Source organism: Buteo buteo, chromosome 10 (genome assembly GCF_964188355.1).
Source record: "Buteo buteo chromosome 10, bButBut1.hap1.1, whole genome shotgun sequence".
Taxonomy (NCBI): Eukaryota; Metazoa; Chordata; class Aves; order Accipitriformes; family Accipitridae; genus Buteo; species Buteo buteo.
In genome coordinates, this window is record NC_134180.1 from 35,355,447 (window position 1) to 35,380,835 (window position 25,389).

At 44.4% G+C, this 25,389-nt stretch overlaps 1 protein-coding gene across 2 annotated transcripts in view; it reads right to left on the reverse strand.

Annotated features, from left to right (window-relative positions):
* The window catches only part of TRABD2B (TraB domain containing 2B), a 298,250-nt gene that overhangs the window by 135,558 nt on the left and 137,303 nt on the right, over positions 1-25,389 (reverse strand). For both annotated transcript variants that reach the window (XM_075037065.1, XM_075037066.1), the window contains exon 3: positions 610-756. In XM_075037065.1, the coding sequence (XP_074893166.1) occupies positions 610-756 (147 nt within the window). The remainder of the gene's footprint in view (positions 1-609; positions 757-25,389) is intronic.

Below are 25,389 nucleotides of genomic sequence, written 5' to 3' on the forward strand. Positions count from 1 at the left end.
TTCATATATAAGCTCAAATATTACAAAGATTTTTTTTCCCTCCCTTAATGAGGGGACTACATTCAACAGCCCCACAAACATCCATAATTAACTTTTTTTCAGGCACACTCCTAGGAAAGTTTTCCAGGCGGTCCCTTCCTTGTTCCAAGTGACAAGCAATACGACAAGAGGAAATGGCCTCAAGTTGCGCCAGGGGAGGTTTAGATTGGATATTAGGAAAAATTTCTTCACTGAAAGGGTTCTCAAGCATGGGAACAGGCTGCCCAGGAAAGTGGTTGAGTCACCGTCCCTGGAGGTATTTAAAAGACGTGTGGATGTGGCTCTTAGGGACATGGTTTAGTGGTGGACTTGGCAGGGCTAGGTTAACGGTTGGACTCGATGATCTTAAAGTTCTTTTCCAACTTAAACATGATTCCCCAGAGTGCAAGCAATACCAAGGAAACCCCACTCTCTCACCAGGCAAACGAGGCACGTGTGGAAAGAAAACACAGGGCATCAAAAGGAAGAGGGGAAAGAGGAGACAGAGTATAAAGTGGTGACTGGGACATTGCTATTAAAACAGCTGATCTGTACTCAAATAGCCGGCCCATCTGCAACACTTTTGCTTACCTGAGAAGTGTCATGGTTGAATATGACAGCATTCAGGTCTCCACAGTTATAATGCTTGATGAGATCTTCAGTGGTATATGGGGCCTGCAAACTACCTGCGCGGAGGCTTTCATGTTGGAGCAGAGTTTGGTTTAGAGCAAACAGCACCTGTAGAAACACAGACAAGAAAAACAGGGGAGATGTTAAAAGGTATTAGGAATCAGAACAGCAAAGCCTCAAAGGCCAAACTTTGAAAAACTCTCCTGCACCTGAAGTCCATGGACCCATTCTGGCCCACAGTAGCAAGGGCTGGTCTTTAGGCATTCCCAACGGGAAGGGGAGTCAGATGCGAGGTTCCCTACTAGCAGAAGACCTTTCCATAAAACTCTTGATAGTCCACATAAAGTATAACTTCACAACACATACATATTGCTCAGAGGTCATGGTCTGAGGACTTTTAGGCTACCTGTGCTGACTACTTGGCTACATGGAGACACTGGAATGAAAAAGTCCCTAAACTATGAAACTTCTGTTGCCTCTGAGTGTTTCCTGTCCGCCAGCTTAAATCCAAAGCCCAAACTCAGTTGGAAGGTTTGTGATAAAAATCAAAATCTTCTGAACTTCTGAAGTCACAGCGGTTGTATTGGACTTTCTGCATGCCTCTAGTAGCAGAAACTTTAGGAAATTAATTATTAGTCTCCCTCCTTTAGTCTTTCCCCCTTCACCCACCCTTTTGCAAAGTGAACAGAGATACCGAACTGTAACACTGTCCCAGCAGAGTAGTTGAGCATACCCATCCCAAACCTGAAAATACTAAAAAAGCAGAAGTACTGTTTACTACATAAATTTAGGCAACCAAGAAAATTACTGTCCTTAAAGATGATTTTTTCCTTGCATTACCAAAAAGGCTATTAAATTTCACATGAATTATCACAAATATTTTTATATTTGTGATAGACTGTGGGAGTAATTTATACCAGTTACTGAACCACGAAGTCTGGGCTTTTTATGTTCAGCTTTCCAAGAACCTTCCAAAGAAGCTTGATAAAAAGTAGATTAATAAATCAGAGGAACAGCAGTTAAGACAGTTTGTCACAAATAAAGAAGCAAATGCACTTTTCCTAAAACAAAGTGATATGTAGTGACTGCAAATTCAGAGTTCTGAAAAATTACATTGATGTGTTATTTTTCATGAAAAGACTCCTGCATCCCTCAGCCCCATGTTTCACCACATTTTCAGCTTCTCTCATTTATAACAGCAGTGACCTATCCATCCTAAAGAATAACCATCATCTCAAAATCTGGGTAAAGTAACCCATGCTGAGCTCCAGCTGGCTGCAGTCTGTGACACATATTCTTACTTACCTTCTTAACTTCGAGCAACTGAACCCGCTTTAAGGAGTGAACCCCAGAAGAGTTTAAAATTAACAATGTACATATGCATTTGCAGGATGGAAATTCTTATTAGTTTAGATTATGACTCCCATTGAAATTTATCTGAAGGAAACAGTCAATTGGATTTACTCCTGCAAAACCTCAGGTATATAACAAATATGATCTGATAGTTTTAAATAATAATAATAATACTAATGATGATGATAATAATAATAGTAATAATATCATCACTATCATCATCATCATCTCCATTACATGCTAACTAACATACACAAATTGGTTGAGGAAAAGCAAATGTTATTTTTTAATTTACTTTTTAAAAGTATAAAGACGGTCTTTCAACCAAACTTGTTACACCTCATTTTCGCAATCAGTTCCCCACCGAGATCCAAGCCCAAAAGATTTCCTTGCCCAGATCTAAGGGTCTCTTCAGGCTTTTCTACAAGGAGATCAATCTTTCCCAGGACCATAGCCTAAAGTTAAGCATCTTCCTTACTTAGTTTTTCTCTAATTTAAAAAATATGCAAAAAATACTGTTTGAAAAAGTTCTAACCTTTGAAAGGATCTGTGCTTTTTCTTTTTCCCCTAAGGGCTACAGCTCGAAGAGGAAATGGTTCATCCCAGGATTTCCTGGGGATTCTAAACATTTTGGCTAATAAAAATAAAAGCTTAGAAAAACGTTGACAGGAAAACTGAGAGCAGAGGTTTTCCCCAAATGCTTTTAGTAAAATCCTTCTAATTTTTGATTTTTTAAAAAATAGATGTTGCTGGATTTTTATATACAAAAGTATGTATACACATAGGCACATACATATACAAACCATCAACAAACCCTGAGGTAAGACAGTGTGGTTTATGATAAAATATTAAGGCGGTGATAAACAAATCCTTAGTTTACTCCCAGTGCCTTTTTTGCTTGTTTGGTTTTGTGGTTTGTTTTTTTTTTTGTTTGTTACTCTGGCTTCCTGGGGAAACCAGTCCTGTGCATTAATGCTCTGGGTCTGTCTGTCTGTCTCCTCCTAATAAATTTGGAACCTATTAGCTGTCATTCAGTCACATTTGCAGAGGGTTAGAGGTCTTAAAGATTGCCTATATGTTCCTTGAAAATAAATGCCGGGCTGCAGCAAAGCCCACAGTACGAGTTCACTTCTTACAAGATGCCAAAGACTCCACATGAGAAAGGATGAGTTATTTGGAGTTTACAACAGCAGATGAACCCCCATGCACCAGATCCCAGATTTCATTAGTGTCAGGACGTTCTTGTCCCTGCTCTCTGCCTCTGAGCAGTTTTGGGACCTAGGGGTGATGCTGGCCACCAGCTGAACTCCAGCTGCCACCACTGCAGGGGAGCTCATTGCTGGGTTCAAACTACTGCCTGAAAAGCAACTCAAGAGTAGGAGCGAAGTTAAAATTAGAAACTCAAACACTTGAATATGCTAAAGGAAAACTGTAACCACTTAAACAGGTTTCTAGAGAAGTCTTGCTTAATCAAGCCATAACCACCATGGGTTTTGGTCGGGCGGCTCAAAACAAACTTCATAGAAGCATAGAATCATCAAACAGTTTGGGTTGGAAGGGACCTTACAGATCACCTAGTTCCAACCTCCTGCCATGGGCAGGGGCACCTTCCACTAGACCAGGTTGTTCAAAGCCCCATCCAACCTGGCCTTGAACACTGCCAGGGATGGGGCATCCACAGCCTCTCTGGGCAACCTGGTCCAGTGCCTCACCACCCTCATAGCGAAGAATTTTTTCTTAGCACCTTATCTAAATCTACCCTCTTTCAGGTAGCCATTACCCCTTGTCCTACACCTTGTACCTTTACATGCCCTTGTAAAAAGGCCCTCTCCAGCCTTCTTGTAGGCCCCCTTAGGTACTGGAAACTTAAGGAGAAGTGGGGTCTTGTCACAGCTGCCTGCTCGTTGGCTGGATTTGTAGACCATTTCCTTCAGAGTCAGGTTAAAGCCATCTTAAAACCTGAATTTGTTTTTCCTTACTGTTCAGATAATGCCACAAAACCCACACTGTTTCCTTTCCTTCTCTCTATCTTAGTATCAGTGACCCCACAACCTTCAGCCTAAACCTCTATCTGAGTTAAATCTCCCAGAGGTGCCTGAGATTACTGAACAACTGATGACTTCAAAATAAACACACTTAGAGTGACTGCTCATACACAGTCCCACCTAATAAATATAGCAGACAGTATTTGTTCTGGGAAGTGATGGGAAGTTATGATGTTGGCTCTGTGAAAATGCATTTATATTCGCACAATTTATGGTCCTCACGCTGGCGTGCTTTGAAAGCCATTTTGCTGTCTCTGGCCCCCATTTGTGACCGATCAACCATGGACAACAGAAAGGGGTTTTCACCATGCTGGGAGGAAGCCTTTTTATCTGAGCAGTGACATTCTCCTACGCAGAGCAGCAGCCCATCACACAGATTTTATCTGGGTGTTTGGAGACACCAGGTAAGCCCTTAGGGCAGACCTATGGGTCCTCTTTTACTGCCTAAGAGAGCGGGTACCACCAACCCTACACAGTGCCAGGAACCACTGGTCCAGACTTTTCAGGAGCAATTTTGTACAGACTATGGCCATATCAAGGGTAAGGGGGCTGGAGCCGTCATTTCTGCCATAGGAAGGTCAGAGCTGATGCAGCAGAGCTGGGGCAGGGAAGAGCTCTTGGATCACTGGTGACTTTAACTGAGGGATCCCCAGCAGGGGGGAGGTCTGCAGGAACCCAAAGTTTAATTTCTTGGTGAAAAAGACCGGGCTGTTTCTTATGTTCGTGCCAACTGTTCTCACCATCACCCAACAGCATCTGTGCTGCTGCCTCACTTTAACCTTTGCTCTTTTGCCTCTACGATCCTGGGCACTTCGGTTGCAACCAAATCCGCAGAGACCAGCCTTTGCCACTCGTGCAAGCTCACTGCAGCCCTCGATGAGAGGCCAGACAAGTCCAGTGAAGACCACAGCTAACAGCTTTACTGATTACCTTGACACTGAAACAGTATTTCCCCCCTACATGCCTCTGGATTACAGAGCCAGGAGTCACACGTGAATGGAATGCATGTGTTACAAAAGTCTACCTCACATATAAATCAACTTGAATGTTTAAGGCGTTTAACTTTCAACTTCAAAAAGATGAAACATTAGAAAACCTCCAAACCCCTCATATATAGCAAGCAGACACGACTGCATTGGGTCCCAAGGTCTCGAGGCTGGCATCGCATAAAAGTGTTGGTATCAGCAGCTGTACAAGTTGCCTTGGGACAGTTTGAACTCCATTTTGCAAGCCCATGGGAGAGGTTTGATTTTATGTGAGATTTTAATGAGATTTAGGTTTTAGGCAAGTAAACCCAATCCACAGAACCAGATCTAAAAAAGCATTGCCACCTTTTCAAATAGGGAGGGGAAGTGAATAGACATGTACTTAGACTGGGCTTAGGAACACCTGAGCCTTTCCACCAGAAATTGTGTTCACTGTATTTGGTTTTGGGAGCAAAGCTAGATAAAAATCCCACTTGTTCCAAGGTACTCTCACAAACATTCACCTATTGTGTTTTACTGTGCCACAAGTCTGTAACTTCAGACTGGATGTTTGAAGGCTCCTGAAGGCCAGCAACATGTTAATGCTGTATGTGATAGCTAAAGAGGAGAAATCACGGCCTTGTGCAGGACAGATTTCTCCTTACCCATCTTATGGGCATTTGTCCAAAGCTGGAGAGAATAAAAAAAGCCCAGAAAACAAAAAACAAGTTAACCCCCATCAAATACAGCATCATGCCTGGTTCATGTCAGCTGCTTGTAAGGTCTTCTGGTCACAAGGTCCTGAATGGCATGAAAGTAGAAATAAGATGCTTACTTTTCTAAGACGCTATTCAGTACATGGATTCTTTGCCACGATCATCACTGAACATCAGCTCAAGGATGCAGAGTTAGCTCTATCCTTTCAGGTCTACATTTTTAATACTTTTGCATAGGTAAGTTGACTTTGGTTCATTATCCTGAATGCTCACATGCTTTGTCAGAAATCAATTTCTGACAAACTCTGACGGCAGCTCACCTCTGTGCCTATCAGCTTGTCTAGAAGGCAATACTATGGTTTTCTAACCAAGTGGAAAGGTTGCCAGGTCCACCTCTTCGGTTCATCTGACTAAGGTCCCAAATGGTGCCACAATGGAAGAACAGCTTTGAGGGGGCATCTAAGAGGCTACTGTAAAATAACACAAGGAAACCTTATTACCAGATAAAATACTTGAGCAGTCACAAACCTTCTTATGAAATATATTGCTAATAAAATAGACAACAAATTCAGGAAGTACAACAGAAGAAACAAGTTTCGTATTAAGCTGAAGACAAATGGACCTGTGTTCTTCTGGTGTGTTTGCTATACAGGAGATTTGAGAATGAAAGGCAACTCTGAGAAAACTCTCAGGCCAAACTTTGGTGCTCAGATAAATTTCACTCTTACATGATGGGGGAGAAATGACTTTCCAGTTGTAAACTTATGAAGGCTGAACTACAAACATTGCATTCACAGGACTCCAGTAGCTGGAGTAACAGGATGACCCCTGCATAGAACCATGATTAATAACAATACCACAAAAACAAGTACTTAAATTTCATACTACGATGTCAGCTTTTGAGCAGGCAACTATTGTTTCCCTTTGCTCTCCCTTTTGGACATATGCCACCATAATGCAAATGCTAAATAAGCATTACTGGAAATGTTTGAGCGACTAGGTCCTGTCAGTGCCCAAATTTCAATTCTGGAAAAGAAGTGTCCATTCTCCTGCTTGGTTCAAAACAAACTGCAACATAAATATTGAGAAATATCGTTCTTCAGAGGTTCTTCTTTTGTTGTTACCCTTCTCTGTATTCAAATAGAAAATAAAATATACAGTTTCATGTCAAAATAGTGACCTGGGGGGAAAAAAAAAGAAAAGAAGAAAAACCCAAGTCCCTGATTTTCCAGATTAATGAAAAGCAATAAAAGTGTTTGCCCAAATCTGTTCAGTTCCATTGGTTTCCAGAAGACGGGCTTCCCCTTTCCTTGAATCTCTTGTGCTGTTGCTAGGAATTAGTGAGCTGTGAAACTCACCTAATGAGGTCAGCATCAGGAAATAGCTCCAAAAAGACAGGTCCCAAGGGATCTACTAAAGGACTCCCCCAGTGTCCAAACGGAATCCTGGATGCATCGGCACATTGTACAGCCGGAGCTGTGGGAGGAACGCGCCCGACTTTGTTGTTGTTGTTCCTATAAAGGGACAGCTAAGGAAAGTGAAACTATTAACTCATCCACTGGAATTTCTGCTCACAAACCGTGCCCCCTGTTAAAGCTCCTCATAAAAGCCTTTCGGCTAGTTGGTTCCATATGTTCCCCAAACCCGCAGTTATTGCTTCTGAAAGGCAGGAGTAGTTAACAGTCTGCGGCTTGGCACTGACCAGGGAGACCTAAGGACCTCGCTTTTTCCCCCTCCCTTTCAAACTGCCAATTAACCAGTTTAATAAAACAGTTTGAATCTGACCGAGGCGCTTGGAGAAACCCCTAACCACCACCTATCCTACCGGCTCAGCCACAACAGTGACACGCAGGCACGGCCAGCTGCAGAGCAGTCGCGCTACTAATGTGCAGCCTCAGGACTAAAACTGGTTTTTCTTGATGCTGAGAACGCTGCAGGGAGATCAGGGCTCCAGCCTTCAGCCCTGCAGACCCAAAGCTCCTGCTTAAGTTGACTTCCAACCGCTTGACTTCAGCGCCCTGACTCTGGTTTTTATGCAAAGTTCCCATGATGAACTTGCCCTTGCAAAAGTAATTTTTTCATTTTCTCTGTGCTTTGATTGAATCAAGGCATTCAAAAACAACAGAAAATTTCTAGACAGAAAACGCTGCAGTGTGGATGAGACCCCCATTCCCTCGGCCCCAAGACTGCCTTCTCAAGCCAGAGGAGGACTCTCCTGGTTGACAGCAGCTCTCACGCGTTCCCTGGGCAGACTCAACTATACTATGGCTTCTGCACAAAGTTCCTGGCTTCAGCGGGGCTAGGGCAGGGAAATTGTTAACTCAGAGCCCGGAGAGCAGTTGTTTGGGGGTTTGGTGGGTTACCTGTCACAACAGGTGAGCTAGCTATAGTTTGTGCTCTTAGATACAAGTCTTCCCTTCCACAGGGTCATTAAGACAACAAACAAAGACCACGGAGTTCATTTGTGTCTTGACAGCACTTTAGAAACACTGTAGCATTCCCAATACATATACTATAAATACCACACGCACCTTAAACAGGTCAAACCACCCCAAAACAAGGTCTTAAATATGTAAACTGAAGTCAGCAGCAGCTGTACCACAGGCACTACTGGAAGAAGGGTAAGATCTGAAACCTTTTCTAAATGTAGTGACTGTGTTACTGTCTAAAGGTACTTAGAGCCCAGATTAATTTAGAAGAAAGGGAGGGGGGAAAAAAGAGCTTTGATATGGAATTTCCATCCTTTCCCCCCTTGTCACCACACCACAGCAGAAGGATGTTTTCGTTTCCATGCCCTCACCACATCATCAGCATGTCTCTTTTGCCAATAACTCAGCTTGATGTCCAACCAGTAATGGTGTAAGCAAGCAGTAACTCTGTAGGATAACTCTCTGCTTCGGTCAATGCCCAAATTCAAGCTTAGGCAAATAAATTAAGACATAACAGGAGGCAGGATTTGCAACTTAATCAAAACTGAAACACTGGAAGGGATAGAATTACCTCTGTTAAATTTGCAGCCTAAATGTATGACTTTTGTGGATTTTGTATATGGGATTTACTCGCATCCAGTATGCTTGCATAGGTCTAGTTTCTCAGTTGTACTGAGTTCAGTAGATTAATTTTGATGACTAAACCTACCTAAAAGGCTAAATATTTGCACCAAAAGGGTTACACTCTGAGTAGTCTGATTCTGCAAGTGGTTTTCTGGTTCAAGTGCAACAAGTTCCAGTAATCAACACATTGCCAAGCAGTGACGGCTTGCAGGTCCAAGTGCCACTGGTTAGACTTCTGGACTGCAGTCTTAGATCTTGTAAACAAAAAGGTAAACAGACAGTAAAGTCAGTTCATACCTCTGGCATGAGACCATACTCTTGAAGGGAGACAATTTTTTTTTTTCTTGTTTATAGCTGAACCAAGAGTGGTTCAGAAGAAAATGCCTTCTCCCTGGAACTCACCTCAGCTATTCAGTTATGTGACTTAGAGGTCTGTTAACCTGCTAGACAACAAAACACTGCATATGAAATGCCTACCAGTAACCTAAAAATCCCATATTAATCAAGTCAGACCTGATGGTGCAAATTGTTTCCTTCTGCTTCTTTCTTTACACCCCTCATGTTAATCTGTGGCAGAGGAATAACAGTTCTTCCAGGGCTGAGTAGCTGGCAACTGGGTTTCATTTTAAACAGACTCATAAAAGATATCAGAAAGACCATTACAGGGACAAAAGGCTGGAGTGCTCAACTGCCATGAATGGACCAAACTCCACAAAGAGGAAGGAGATGGACTGCGTGACGGGATGATGGCTGTCTAAGGTACCACCTCCAGAGCACATGAAACCCATCGGCGTAGAGGAAGGCAGCGACATTTCTCACCCAGACAAAGCAGGCAGTGGTCCAGCAAGACAAACTGGACGTAGCCCTGCTATTTGGTGATGCCCTGGGCTTGGCTACAAGCCCGGCTCCTGCAGGTCCCTTGGTGTCCCCCCCGTTCCTTCCTGTGCCACCCCCCCAGCAAGCCTGGCTTGGCCTTTTGCTCCACTCAGTTATTCCCGTCCTGTGGGTATCTCACCACTTACTAATCAATAGCAAACCCCTATATTCAGAAATCCAAATGCTCTCTCAACAGCAGGGAAATCCCCCCATGTAACACAAGAGTTTTGCACGCACCAGAAGTTTGTGAGAAGGTTTGTGGAGAAGAGCAGCGCTCCGGGAGAGGTGCCGTGAGGGCTACAGCACGTTCCTCCGAAGGTGTCACTGAAACAAGAGCAGTCACCCCAGATAAGTCCAACACCCCCCAAAAGTGTCTGGTAACAGATACTTTGGGAAAGAATGTAAGAAATGAGGTGAGCAGAGGGTGAGCTTTTCTCAGACAACACTTCCCATCTTCTGGAAATCTGCCAGTTGGGAAGCTTGTGGTTGAAAATACCTCTTCTCCTATCACTCCTTCCCACCCACCTCCCGGCTCCCCGTGCCTTTACCTCAACATTATCACCGTGCTTGGTTGCACCACTCTATTTAAGAGCAGCCAGCTGCCTGATCTATGCACAGAGGAGGTCACAGCCTGCTACTTTGCTCAGCAATTGCATTCCCCAAAATGATGCCTGGCAGGATGCCCGAAGGGCAGTGCCCACGATCGCTTTCCTCCACCTTAAATGGGCACATTGTCCCTCCTTTTGGGATCATCACCTTCAAAGGGGGCACGTGAAATCCTTCCCAAGAACCTGAAACCACGTCTGCGCTCTTGACTTGCAAGTAAAATTGTTACCAGGCCCATCTGGGGTTTCGGTTTTACTTTTTTGTCTCCACCGTAACAGGAGGAATGTGGGAACATGCCCCGAGCAGAGCGTACCAGTTGGCCCCAGTGACGAGTGAGCTGCAAAGAAAGGGGCACCCTCACGGAAAAAGGCAAAGCTCTGGAAGGGTTTGGGGAACTCCCGGTTTTAGGCACCCAGCCTGCGACAGTTTTTTAAAAAGCCTGGTTTCATGATATGCTAAGCATCCACCCATTGAAAAATGCAACCTGTCCTGGGTGTATTTAATTCAGGGTTTTATTCATATTACTGCTTAATTTTGAACTGTTTCTTTTTAATTACCAGCTGAAGCTACACAGTAAAATGGACTAGCCCCACAGGCATGTTTTTCTTTCTATTATATTACAGTGAGGCAGCAGATTAACTCCTTCAGCCATCCCAGCTTAACACCTTGCGATGCCAGCACAGCCCCTTCCTTTCCAGACTGCTGCTCCTGCAGCAAGAACGGCTGAAGGGGACATGAAGATATATGTCCTGAATTTCCAACTCCCAGCCCTGGGTATCAGCAGAAACAGGTGCCAATTTCAACACACGTCAGCATGCTGGAGCATAAATCACAGCCCATCGGGAAGGGGAGCACTTTCCAGCAAGCCAGATGGAGCTACAACCTCTGGCCAAGGACAAACACTTTGGGGCAACAACTGTCTCAGTTTTCTAGTCTCCATGTGAACACGACCGAGTTGGCAGCTGTAGAAAAGGGAACATTTCCTAAACCTGAAGGTGACTGCGTCCTCATGAGGTCAGCAGGGAAAAAAAAATAATTAAAAAAAAAAGTCAAGATTTGGAACAGCATGAGAATAGGAAACCTTCAAGAGGAAGCAGGGTGCTGAACTCATCAGGAGTAAGAGCTTAGGGTTGGTTTTTTTGTTTGTTTGTTTTAGCTTAGCATTATCTCGAGTTTGAATTGATGTTATTATGCAAGATGTTCTTGCCATTGGGAGAAATGGTGAATGAGCATGGGGTACCCCATGTCTGTTAACAGACAGAGGGCTTAATCTTGCAGCCTACTCACTTCAGGTCTTCCTCACCTAGAGAAAAACCCACACCATGAATCGGGACAGCTGACGGGATCCCACCTGTGCCAGCTGTTACGGGGCACAGCAATCCCTGGGTGGCCTCACCAGGGTAATCCCTCCTTCCTCCTAGAAATTCACAGTTACATGCTCACGATCAGCTTCAGGGTTGTAATGCAGACCTTGTAAAGCATGTAATTTGGGGAGCACTGGCAGCAGCTCCAGCCCTCCGTGCTTTGATGTAGCAGCTCTGGGAGAGGGAGCCTGCACACGGGGCACATAGTGCACTGCCCATCACACCGGCAGCCTGAGCAAAAGGCTTATTACCTTAAAAGCATCAGAGGAAAGAGCCCAGAACAAACAGCGCGATTTTTGTGAATAAAGATGCTGCATTGGCCCACGTGTCCCTGGGCCCAAAAGGAAGGGTTCACCCTGATCCTCCCGCTGATGGCAAAAGGGTTTTTGGGTGCAGAAGCAGCATGTGAGTGAACAGTCCATATCCCGGGCCACCTCCTCCTCCAGAAAAAAGCCAGCGCAATTAGGCAGGGACATTACAGCCCTGGGTAACAACAGATGGCCACAAAAATCCTACAGACAACTGCTTGGAGGCGTATTTTATCAAAGCCTGGGAAAGGGCACCAAAGGTGATCAATCATAATTCACCAGGAAGACAAGCAGGCGCTTTGCAGGAGCGTTAAGGCTAGAGCTACACCACCGTGCTCCTCAAAGGCAGCCTGCCACTGAAAATGACCCTTCAAAATGCTCTCACCAATCCATACACTGAGACCGATACACGGATTTTAACACAGAGCTGCAACCCTCTCTGCAAGCCCTCTGGCCAGCCTGCACTGCACCGGAGGAGCAGCAACCACCGACCTTATCCCCAGGTCCTCTGTCGAAGGGGACAGATAGGAAAAGCTACAGATGCAGCCAGGAATTTAACAAGAAAGAAATGCAGCATCTCCTGCTTCAGCTGCCTTTGAGGGAGACACGGCAAAGGGCAAATGTAAAGGCAGAGATGCCAAAGACCAAAAAAAAAAAGTCACTTTGGAGCTCAGGGCACATGCGCAAGAGGAGGCGGCATCAGATCCATACGCTGCTGTCCTTATGGCCTGGGGAGTGCTGTATACTCCTCGTATAGTGTTACAGCCCTGTTGCAGTCTACAGGATTTTTGCCTGGAAGGAGCAAGTTACATAAAAATTATTTAAAATTCAGTTAGCCAGGGAAAGAAGGTGACCTACCCATCAAATCACAGCAGCTCAAATTTCTAATATCATTTACTTGTAGCCAAGCACTTGCCTTCCAACTAAGTGGAGGCCAAGAATAATTACTTACTATTCACCGAGTTATTTACATCAATTATTCAGCAAATAAATTCAGCTAACAAATAGCTTAAAGGAAACTGCAATCCATTCACAGTCAAGTTGCCAAGATAGAAGAAATTTATAAAATTAATTATTTGCAACAAACTACTCTGTTAGCTTTCAAGGTCAGAATGATAAATTCAGACACTTTATTTTCTACTATATATTAGGCTCCCCCAATGTAATTCTGTTGTTTATTAATTATGGGAGGTTATCTTTCAAGAGACAGCTATAACTGCTATATTTTCTTTATAATTGAGACTAAAAGATCATATTGCTTGAAGCTTTTTTAAGCCCAGGCTAAACAGTCTCCACTCCAGTCAGAGAACGGCTATGAAACCAGCCACTAGAAAGGATACACTGCTAAGGAATAAAGAATAGCGTTCACAGATTTTTGCTCTCCTGGCTAGAGCAAAGAATCAGATGTTGCTGTAAAACATTTACACAAATTAGCAATTTCTGAAGAAAGCACTTTGTTAAAGTAACATTTTGGTTTTCATTTTTCTTCTAACTAGGAAGAAGGGATCTAGAGGAATATTCTTTGCACAGCTTCAAATATTTCTGAAGGTGGGATACTTCCCCACATAAGTAATAATAAAGGTAATTAATACTGTTTTCAGGCACCATCCTGGCCCACACACAGAAACAGCAGAGAAAAATACATGAAAGAGATAAGCCACAGGTTCACCTTCTGCCCCTTTAGCCACATCTCATCGCTCCTTAGATGTACTCCCAGAAGTAGAGCCAAAAACTCCTTTCCCCATCCCCTCTTTTTCCTTGCCTGTTTAATACTGATGCTCCGTAAATACACCCACATGCAAGCAAGCCATCCCCTGAAACACTCCATAAATGTTCAGCAGGTTGTTCCCTGTACAGCTGTGCTTCACCAGGAAGATTCCCAGAAATCCTACGGCCATTGAAGGCATTGCACATGGGGACACAGCTCAGACAAGTCCTGGAGACCCCGAGGTGAAAGAAACCAACTCCCCAAAGCAAATCTCTTTGCTGTTGCCTTGGAATAACATAGATGAAGAGCAGCCTTTTGCACGATCATGACCATGGGGCTGGAGCTCAGAGGCTTCAGCCCACTCCTCTACCTCAGGACAGTAGGGAAGACATTAAACGAGGAATCCCAAAGCAGTGCTGTGGGTACCAGGCAGAGCACAGAGGATCACCTCCAGGTTTGACTTCTTAAGCCTAACTCCTAGGAGCACAAGGAGTTCCAGAGCCACTCTCAGCTGGTGTAATTTAGCAGTTCTGATGATTTACACCTGCTGAAATCCTGCCTGCACACCCTGGAGGAGGAGAAGGGGATAATGCAGGGGGTAGGAAATGACATCCTCCGCAAATCTGTGGGGGATCAGCTCATTTTGAAGATAACATCTGTTCTGCATTTTTTCCCTGCTCATGATCTTTTTACCTTCCCTAAATTAGGTAAGATGGGGAGTAGGTTCAGGTGGTTTTATAGACCAAGTTCTTTGCAGATGGAAGTTGGTCAGCTTAGTTTGCCCCAACCATGCTTTGCTAATTCACTTGACAGGGAATTTTGTTCCATGTTTATATTCTGTGTAAGAGCAGTTATGCTTGTCATTTAATTGTTCTTTGAATTTTGAGATATAATTATCAAATTCTAAGAAATTTAGCTTGGATTTTGAATAGCAAATGCTCAGGATGGCTTAGAAATGAGCTGCAGGTCTGGAATTATTCAGTAAATTACTCCAAACCATGAATATATCTGAGAAAAATGTCAGACAGTAAATATAGAGAGGCAAAAATTGAATAGATTGCAAAAGAAGTTACCCAGGACACATTCTTCACTGAGCTCTGGTAACTAGAAGTTACTGGATTCAAAGCATTAGGATACAAACATTACTAAGACAAAGACTTCACGGAGTCTTGTTTAAACTGAAAATTCTGACTCTCCTTTTTCTGATGGGGTGACCTCTCCTCTTTGCTTTTAGGAAGCTGAATTACATTTTAGTTTGCCTGTTTTCAATACATTTTGCTTTGGGCAGAAATGACTGAGAGAAAAAGCTCTGCTCTTTCTATGCTGATAGAAATTGAAAAGGGATTAACCAAAAAGCAATAAACTATTCCCTCTGAACTGCTAGCCCTAAATTTTCTTATTAGTGTCTACCCACACTAATTTGAAACTTAGCAATGCTAGTTTTCTCCAAAGCTGTCAGCTGAAATAAGTTAGTTCTGATCCTTGCAGGCTGCGTTTGCCAACGATTTTTCTGCTTTCAAAACACACCCTCTCCACCAAATAGATCAAGATTGTTGCCCTTTTCAGAATTTCCCATAGGTACATGGCCATGTTAAAGAGGGAGTAAAACTAGCATAGTATTTTTCAAGTTATTATCATGGGAATGTTTTGTACACAAGAATGTCAAAGCAAAGTCAAGCGCTGTGAACAGTGCTGAAGGTAGATGGATGAGTGTCTGAGTCAGTTACTTGCAAAGATGGCAGACCTGAGCCATTAAAGAGTCTTGAGAGGAGAGGAAGGACTCCCGATGCAAGAAGATAGTAGTTCTGTGAAAGATCCACAAAATCTCTTTCAATTACAATGGGAGCTGCTTGAGAAAAGCAATCCACGTTGTCTTCTCTTTGGACTTGTCATAAGAGCATTGGGACTGGCAGAGCAGAAGTCCTTGTAGCACGGTATGAAGTCTCCAGCCCATCCCTAGCCATCTTAAGGCACTTTTGCCAGTCTCCTCTCTAATAAATTCAGAAGCTCTGGCACCTAAAAGTTCCCAGATGATACTGCAAGCCACCTATTCAGAACTAACTCGAGCCCCCATGTCTCAGTTGTACTGTATGACCAAGAGACCAATTCCCAACTGGCACTGGCATTTCTCAGAACTGGTCCTGCTGCCTAACGCGCAGTCTTGGGCATAGTTTGACCCTTTGTATTCACAACTAAATGCTACCAGATGGATGCATCAGTTCAAAGGCTGGTGGAAACAATTAAGATTACAGGAAGCCACGTTTATCCTTCCACCTATAGCACTGAATTAATCACGGCTGATAAGGATCTAAACAGAGCAACAAGGTCTTGCCTTTGTGTCCCACTCAAGCCCCTGATTTATATCACTACCTGTCAAGAGATGGCAGAAGATTGCCCAGTAGCTGCTGAATGTTTCTCTCCCACCCTCTCCCTCTCCTGGGGAGACAAATATAAGCCAGGACATTCCTGCTCTGCTCAGGATGCCATGAAACCTAACCTCATGTTGACACAAGCATTAGGCCCCAGGACTGTATAACAGGTCACTGACAGAAAGATATAAGATAGAGCTTCCAAATTTGGCTGGCCACACACAGGCAGGCACTGGAGTATGAGTATTGCTGGCTCCCAGGGCTTGCATACCTGTGAAGGAGACTCGGTAGCTAACAGACACCCACGGGCACAGCACTCGTCAACCCGTTTCTCAGCTGTGTCTTCTGGTAGGTTCAGTGGCTGACGCTGCTTGAGACTTCTGGGGGTTTTATATTAGGTATTTTGTTCCAAGGCTTCAAAGGTTGGATTTCATTCTAAACACAGGAAAAATCCAGGGATCGCTGGACAGCTATATCCCTATAGTTGCTACGAAAAAGCACGATAAAGGAAGGAGTGCCAGAACCCACCCATACTGGATGGGACCAGGAGTTTGAATGCCCACATGTGGATTTGAATATTTGTGCTCAAATAAGTTAAACCTTCAGTGCTCATCTGCCTATCGGAAATCCTATGTTAAGGACCCAAAGAGGAGTCTCAGTAACTGTGAGCTCAGTGCTTTCTTTGGAAGCAGATCTCCTGAAGTCTGGTTCCTCCCTCTTCCAGCGACACGCCGATGCCCACATTTCATGTCAACCATGAAATGCGAATGGATCCATTACCATATGCTAAGCTTTTCTCCATCCGTGGGAGCAAAGCAAAGACAAACAAGGAGGCTTGAGTCAACACAAGGGTTAATTTAAGAATTGAGCTTGCTTAAAATAGAAGTTGTCACCAACCAAAAAGAACAAGTAGCCATTGAAGAGAAAACTGTTGAGATTTATGGGCCCCATTCTAGAGATATAAAAGGGGAGTCAATCATCATTTGAAGTTTATTTTTTTAATAAGAGCTCCTCAAACATTCCCTCCACTTTTCATTGCCAGAAACGTAAGCTTGTGGCTGTTAAAAAGTTAAAAATTAGGGGTTTCCTAAGTGGGAGCAGAATGCATGGTTGCTCTGTATGACCCCAGCTACTCTAACAGCTACTGCTAATTCCCAGTGGAAGCATCAATGGCTTGTGAAATAGAGTCCTTTCTTTTCTTGTACAAATTATTCCTTTATATTTTTGAACTTCTGAACCTCTGGGCTTAATAACAACTCCACAAGAAAGAAGAAAAATGATTGAGTGTTTATAACAACACGCATCTTTTTTGATTATCATTCCAGGCTGCGGCACTTTCAGTTTAGCAAAGCCTTAGCCTTAGCCGCTCTGCAAAACCATTCAGAAACGGGAGGAGGAGAGGGATGGGAAGGACATCTCCTCCTACATAGAACTGTGGTCATTGGACATTTTTAAAAGTTCCCAAACATTCAGTTTTACTGTCTTCCTCCCACTCCCTAAACTATAACCTACCCACTTACTACATGTTTGAGTTACAAGCAGAAATCAAACACTGCCCACCCTGGTGCAGTGCAGCCTCGCAGCCTGCAGATGAGCTGCAACACATCAGAATGTGGGCCATAAAAAATTGCAAAATGAAGCAAGACAAAAACTTTAACAATCCACCCACACATGCAAGCAAAGAAAGAAACAAATCAAGGGAAAATAATAGGAATAGTCTTTAGCCTCTTTTTATTTTTCCAGTTGTAAATGGAAACCAATGTGACAATGCTGCAACAGATGACAGTCTATTTGTTTTCTTTAAAAGATCTACAGTTGTTGGATTCCCCACTGCCTCTCAAAAGGCTTACATGGCTTTCAATTAAAAAAGGCTAACACTAGAAAATGTGTTTCACTCAATAGAAAATGGCAAGGCCAGGCTCAGGAAGCGCTCATCTAACTCCAACGGTCAATTTAACAAGCAATAAATCACTGGTTATTACATTCTAGATCCTTTGCTGCCCAGTACCATCACTTTGTTGATTAATACCACACTAACTCATAATAATGACAGATTCATAATAGTAAGCTTGCAATTCGTATTCTGAACTAGTTCCCCAGCCAAGGCACAATTCTGTACCCTCTCAAGTCAGTGGTGCAGCACAACTCAACCCTTTTAAAGGAAGATTATGACGAACCTTAAAATCAGAAGAGGTTTGTAAGTAGCTGGTCCATATAACCCAGCAGCACTCAGCATTTCCTTGAAGAGGCTCAGGTAAGAAATGCCACCACTTACACTTTAGCAGAGCTTACCACTCAGAGACACATCTTTGCTTGACTGTCAGCAAGGAGAAATGAAGCGTGATTCACTGAAGCAGCTTCAAGCCAATAAAACTCATCTCAGACCAATACTGGCTTGGCTGAAATTGAGCTGTGCTAAATCAGAACTCAGCATCCTTGAGGTTTTCAAACATTTTATCAGTTATTTACAGGTGATATTTTTCAGGTTCTCACTGGTATAATCTAGCAGTAACTCTTTCAAGCTGACGGATTTGCACCAAGCTACACCACTCCACTGATTACACCGTGAAGGTGAGGGACTTTTTCCTTTGCCTATACATTACAATAATTGACTGAAGGGACAAATTGAGAGGGACCGATTTTAACAGTTTCTTATGGGTGATGGAGATATTTCCTTCAGAGAGTCACATTTACTTAGACAGCTTTCCGTTCTCCTTAGTGGAGCTTCTCAAATGCAGCTTCAAAAATCCCAGAGGTCAGGCTAAACCCCTACTAAAATTTTCCTCATTAAATGAGGTCCACAGTGGCTGGAACATGTAGATGCTGTAGGATTCAAGTGGCAGCCGCCGCCTGCCACTATCCCAACCACTGGCATTTAAATTGAAGCCCATTCATCAAATGCTTATGGTCAGATCTAACCCTAAGTGAGCCACTCCAACTTTGTTCTAAAAAATTTATTACTTCTGAGTTAGTACATTAAGATGGAAAATAAAAATCCAAACCCTAAACCCAAAACAAGAAACACAACACTTGCATCCCCGCAAAAGGCTGAGCAGGAGGGTCTTGGGCTACTATTCACATATGTACAGGATATGTAAAGGATCCCTCTCATTTCCATCAGCGGACATTTATCTTGCAGGCTGTACAAAGTTATTAGTACCAGCTGTCAAAAAAGTGATGCGAACTACAAGCTTCATTAACTAAACAAGGTTTAGAGAAAAAAAAAAGATGAAACACTCCTGAGTTTATTTTGATTTTTATATTTGCTGAAGTAAGTGGATGATTTCCATCATATTTCTTCACCCTTGAAAATAAAGGGGACAAGAATTCATTTGTCCCTGTGTTAGTTTTGCAGCCTTCTTGTTCAAGGCTACTGCCTTCTTACAACAGGTAATGGAGAGAGTACAGATCTCCAAGCAGTTATGTTCCTACAAGTCCTCAGAAAAAAGGTGACGAGGCAGAGATGATGTAAAGGGAAGGCTGAGCAGTAAACTCAGCCCTCAAGGAATCCATGTAGGTCTTCATCCTGGAGACACAAGCCCTGGACAGACGATGCTTCCCCTTGCTCTGCTCTGCACAGGCAAAGTGTTTGGGCTTCACAGCTCGGGCTGAATTTGAAGTGCGGTCAGGCAGGCTGCTAGCAGGTGGCACGTTTTGTGTAAACTCCCCACGTGCAATAACGCAATCTGACATGCAACAGAGCTCGAAACTGCACGGGTGGCCCAGAGCTGCAGTAGGTGCTGAGGACCCGTGGTGGTGAAGGCTGTGACAATCCCAGCAGACTGCAGGATACCGAATGCCAGAGGATTACAGACTCAGCTAACAAAAACTAATTACCTCAGCTCAACCACCCATACAATTTTTCTGCTGTTCCAGCCCTAATTCATATGCGAGCTCTGCCAATGTGTCTCAGTATTGACTTGCAACGGAGCTAGAAAGAAAGTAAGTTTGTGCCCAGTGGTAAAGACGTTAGCTTTCCTGATGTGGGTTTGGATAAATCCCCTTTGGGAAGAGGAGAGTGAGAGACAATGGGATTCCTTCTTGCGAAGGGGTGACAGGAAGACGGAGATGAGTCAGTTGGTACAGCTTCATGAACCCATGTCCCAAAAGACTGGGATGCACAGAGGTGGGAGAAGCCAGTCACGGAGAGGAGCTGTCTTTAATTAGCATGGAATTTTCTGCCACGGCATTGCTGCTTTCCAGGCTAAAGCCTCAGACACTGCACAGTAACTGGTCGTCAAATGGTGGACATCGCATTTCTTCTGACTGCTCAAGTGGGGCATCATTCACACCAACCCTTCTACTTTCAAGTTGAGTGAGAAAACTTCCTTTAGCAAGTATTTGAATCACTGTTCTTCCTCATGTCCCATTAAAACAATAAAAAAGTCACAGCCATCGTTTCTCAGCCAGTAAGGAAAGAACATTAAGCAAAAAAATTCAAACACAGAAAAACACAACAAAAGTGGTTTGTTTCTCATGATATAAATTGTTCTTCAAAATTGAGTGGGCAAAAATCCACAGAAATGGGCCAGAGGAATAGGAAACTTCTGCAATTTGGTCCAATTTCTATTAAAGTATATGGCAAGCCTAAGATTGATTTCTATGGATCTTGGATCAGGCCCACACAGAGAGAATTCAGCGCTTTCCAGGTTAGAACAGAAGCTCTACAAAACCACCTTCTCATAGTTCGTACCAGGTTTTGGTTTCAGAGACGTGATTGAGAAGGTTTTAAACAATGTTGAAATCCTCATCCTGAAGTCCAAAGGGGAAAATGAAAAGGCGCTCAAACAATTCCAAGTGAAAAAGCCAGCAAGGTTGCTGAATCAGCCGTCTATACATCTCTCCTGTGTGCTCCAACCCAGATTTGTACGTGAGTTGTGTCCATAAAACCAAACTCTATTCGCTACAGCCCTGCTGAAGTCCAAGGGTCATGCTTGCAACGGAAATCAAGATCATTTATTTTCAATACTGCCTCCTCTCCAGGGTTTGTTCCCCCTAGACCCTGTCTTTCTCTCTCACTCTTTTTTCCAGCTCCCTTCGGGCAACTAAATACAAACCTCATTTTTGTGACTCAATGCCACCTCCTGCCTCCTGAGGCCTCATTCACGGAGTTCTCTTGTTCTTTCAGACCTCACATCTGTGCAAGTTTTTATTCCTTTTCTTCTGTGCTGGCTTTGTGGGCTATGACTGAATGTATCAAGAGACTGACCCACAGACTGTGTAACATTGATTTCTGTCTCTTTGGGTGGGATTTTTGAGGAGCACTCAGAATTGGTCTCACAGGGAGCTGAAGTCATTGAGAGTTTGGTTGAGAAGAAGCTGCTGGCTAAGACCACCAGAGAGATATTTGGGACACTCTACTCATCCTGTTTCTCAATTCTAAGACACGCTTGTATGAAAGACACTATCAAAAAATCCCAACCCACATCAAACCCACAACCAGTTGGGATTATCACTACCGCCAGTCCTTAACAGCATCAAGAAAGGACTTTGAAGGCAACTTCCAAAAAACTTGTCAGTGGCTTTGTACTGCTGTTTTCCTACTTTCAAACTCAACCCCACAAAAGTCTCCACCCCCAGGCTTTCAAACACCACAAGACATCTCGTAACTCCTTAGTTGCAATCTATATCGTTGCCTTAACCCTGGCTGTTATTAGAGCCATGGTGTCTGGCTACGGACAGCGCGGTATTAAACGATACATCACTGGGTGCTCGTGAAACCCTCCTTCCCTCCCCTCCACCTCCCAAGTGCCACTTCGACTTGACCTTACTGCAGCAACGCGTGGGCGACCGAGCGCACTCTGTCACGCAGCACAGGGAGACCAGCTCCAGCCTGCCGAACACGCCGGGGTTTTCCTGACTTCCTGACACTTTCGATCTGATGGATTTTGTAGTGGTCTTGTAAATGGGAATTAGTCATGCCTGGAGGGTTGAGGTTGTCAGACCTCATGCTGAAGTGCACATGTATTCCTGTAAGGAGAATTAACGAAAGCAGATTCTGTGCCAGGCTAGGAGAGCAAGAAGGTATCAGCAAATTGACAGAAAACGGCTTCTGTGACTTTCCAGCCCAGCAAAGCCAGATGGCAGGGCATGGAAAGGGAGAAAAGGGGAAAGGGAGAAAAGGGGCAGGGCATGGAAAGGGAGAAAAGGGGAAAGGGAGAAAAGGGGAAAGGGGAGGGGAAAAGGGAGGGGAAAGGGAGAACAGGGGCAGGGCGTGGAAAGGGAGAAAAGGGGAAAGGGAGAAAAGGGGAAGGGGAAGGGAGAAAAGGGGAAAGGGAGAAAAGGGGCAGGGCATGGAAAGGGAGAAAAGGGGAAAGGGAAGGGGAAGGGGACAGGAGGGGAGGGGAGGGGAGGGGAGGGGAAGGAAGGGAAGGGAAGGGAAGGGAAGGGAAGGGAAGGGAAGGGAAGGGAAGGGAAGGGAAGGGAAGGGAAGGGAAGGGAAGGGAAGGGAAGGGAAGGGAAGGGAAGGGAAGGGAAGGGAAGGGAAGGGAAGGGAAGGGAAGGGAAGGGAAGGGAAGGGAAGGGAAGGGAAGGGAAGGGAAGGGAAGGGAAGGGAAGGGAAGGGAAGGGAAGGGAAGGGAAGGGAAGGGAAGGGAAGGGAAGGGAAGGGAAGGGAAGGGAAGGGAAGGGAAGGGAAGGGAAGGGAAGGGAAGGGAAGGGAAGGGAAGGGAAGGGAAGGGAAGGGAAGGGAAGGGAAGGGAAGGGAAGGGAAGGGAAGGGAAGGGAAGGGAAGGGAAGGGAAGGGAAGGGAAGGGAAGGGAAGGGAAGGGAAGGGAAGGGAAGGGAAGGGAAGGGAAGGGAAGGGAAGGGAAGGGAAGGGAAGGGAAGGGAAGGGAAGGGAAGGGAAGGGAAGGGAAGGGAAAGGCTCCACCACTGCTCAGTGTATTGGATAATGTCAGGGAAAGAAATCTTACTTTGGCTATGGCAATCACATACTAGCTAATCACTCAGGATCCTTTTCTAATGAGGAAGGATATAAAAGCATTGCAAGACTTGATGAGCTCAGACTATCTGGATAAGACAATCCTCTGGTCTTGCAATAATGCTGTTAGCACAAAATGTATTGATAGATAAACAGGACTGAACATGAAGATAGAGCTAACGAAGTAACAATAGACTTAGTTGGTGCAAGTCAGCCTAGGTGAGCTAACAGCATCCAAAAGTCAACAATGATAATTTTCCACAGCTTATAGTCTAACTTCACATTCTCTACTCACGTGAGTAAATCCTGCCCCTGTGAGCTGCACCAATTCACACTGACTACAGTGAAACTGTGTGAAAAGGGTTTCTTGTAACCTGTGAGATGGAGGAGGGGTTGGGGGAAGCTATAAAAAATCAAAGTCTGAATTGGCTAAATTGGCAAGTAGTGTGGCCCGACAGGAACGGATCAGGGGAGAGGTGGGGCCTGATATAAACATTATATACATTTTGGGAGGTTTATTTTGGCTTAGCACGAGGCTGGTCCCAGGGACTGAATGCCTGTTGAATCCGCAATAAGCACTAAGGTGCAACAGAGGTAAGACTGAGGGATATATTTTAAAAGCAAGCTCCTAATCCAAACTAAATGCTGATGTGGACAACCCCAAATTTATTTTCATGTGGAGACTAGCTTAAGTCCCCCTATGGTTATAAGTGTTTTGGGGAGGGATGGGGTAGGAAGGAGTCTCATGCACTAAGAATGCAAACCACAGTTGAAGTTACTGCAATGTAGCAAGTTAGCATGACAGATAAAGTGTAAATAGCTGTCCACATGCCAACCCTTAGCCTGCCACGACTGCACAGGAAGGTACCTTGACTTAACCATCATTTAAGAGGGCTCATGCAGCCTGTTCGGGAGCTCTGCAGGCAGGCAGCAACTTACTGAGTTCCCAAAGGTCCCATATACCTGAACTCCTAGATGTTACTTTTGGGTGGGTTGCCAGTGCTGAAGGGAAAGCTTAATATGAGAGATCCTGACCCTGCAATAAACGCTCAACAATACTTCTTCCTATTCGGACTTACTTAAACCTATACTGGTTTATCTGCTGAACCACCACATTTGGTGGGTCTCCTCCGAGTGAGAAGATCAAGTTTGATCATGATAGAAAGTGTGAGAAGGTTTTCCAGATGGATGCCAATTATTCACTCATGGACAGCAAGTAGGAGAAGCTGCTAAAACGGGAGACCTGTTTCACCTGGAGTTCTCCTCCAGCCTTCACGATGGGCTGTAATGCCCTCCCTGTACAAATGGTGCAGCAGAATCACAGGGCTGACATACAGCCACAGGGAAACGGTAACAGGACACGAGCTCTTATCTAGTAAAAATACAGAACAAAACCAACACTGCAGAAGCTCAGGCTGTCAGGCATTGTTTGTCTATGGTGCTTGCATGACCTTCACTATCAGCATTTCTGCTCAATGCCCTAGCTGGTACTGCTGGGAAGACCTTGAGGGGCTTTGCTGGCTGGTGCCCAGTGGATTAGTTATGGACTGCATGCACAAGCCCATTGCAATGTGCAAACTTCAGCTGTCCCATCCACCTTTCTAGTGACAATATGAGGACAAAAAGATGATCCCTTCTCAGGGAAGAGAGACATGCTTTAACCCATTTACCCAGAACCACATAGGAAGTCTGTGGCAGACCATAACTCCTTCAGGACAGAACTGGCAAATCTTTATTTTCATGGTATAGCAAACTACAATCTCAATGTATTTGATTATTCATCTACTGTTGGTTGTGCAGGAGGATCTACCAGCTTCATCTTGGGAGAGAATGCCATTTCACTGTGAGAGATGTTGCATATTATCTATATAATGGGAGGATAAGGCCAGTCCTCGACAGAAAGGGTTTTCAAAGAGGAGGCAAAGAGGGGCTTGATGCTTCTGTGATAACAGTAGGGTACTCAGGTGTCTGAGGTTGCTTCGAATGCTTTGCCAGTCATGAACCACCCAAAGAGCTGTCAGGAAAAAGGCGTTGTATTGAGAGAAATCCCAGTCCTCTGACACTTACTTTCATGCTGATATGAGCCCAAAAAGTTGAAAGAGCAAAATTTTCCACTCCCAGGTGTGACAAAACAGAGAACATCACCTTCTCTGGTGGCAACAAAAGGGGCAAATTCAAAACAGTCTCCTGACAGCTTGCATGGAGGATCTGCCCTGGAGAAAGCAGCATCTCTGTGTTTCCTGGAGTACTACTTTTACCTTGGAAAAAGTTCAGCCTAATCTAAAATTGGCCCTGACAAGCAGACCACAACACACTGAAAGAGGGAGACCAAGGTACACGTGGGACACTCGCAACCAGAATAATAACCAGCTGTTACCCACTACACCAAAAGGCACCAACCTGCCCTGCTGAGATGCCACACTCCCCTTCCCTCTGCTCGCAACCAGACTGAAAGG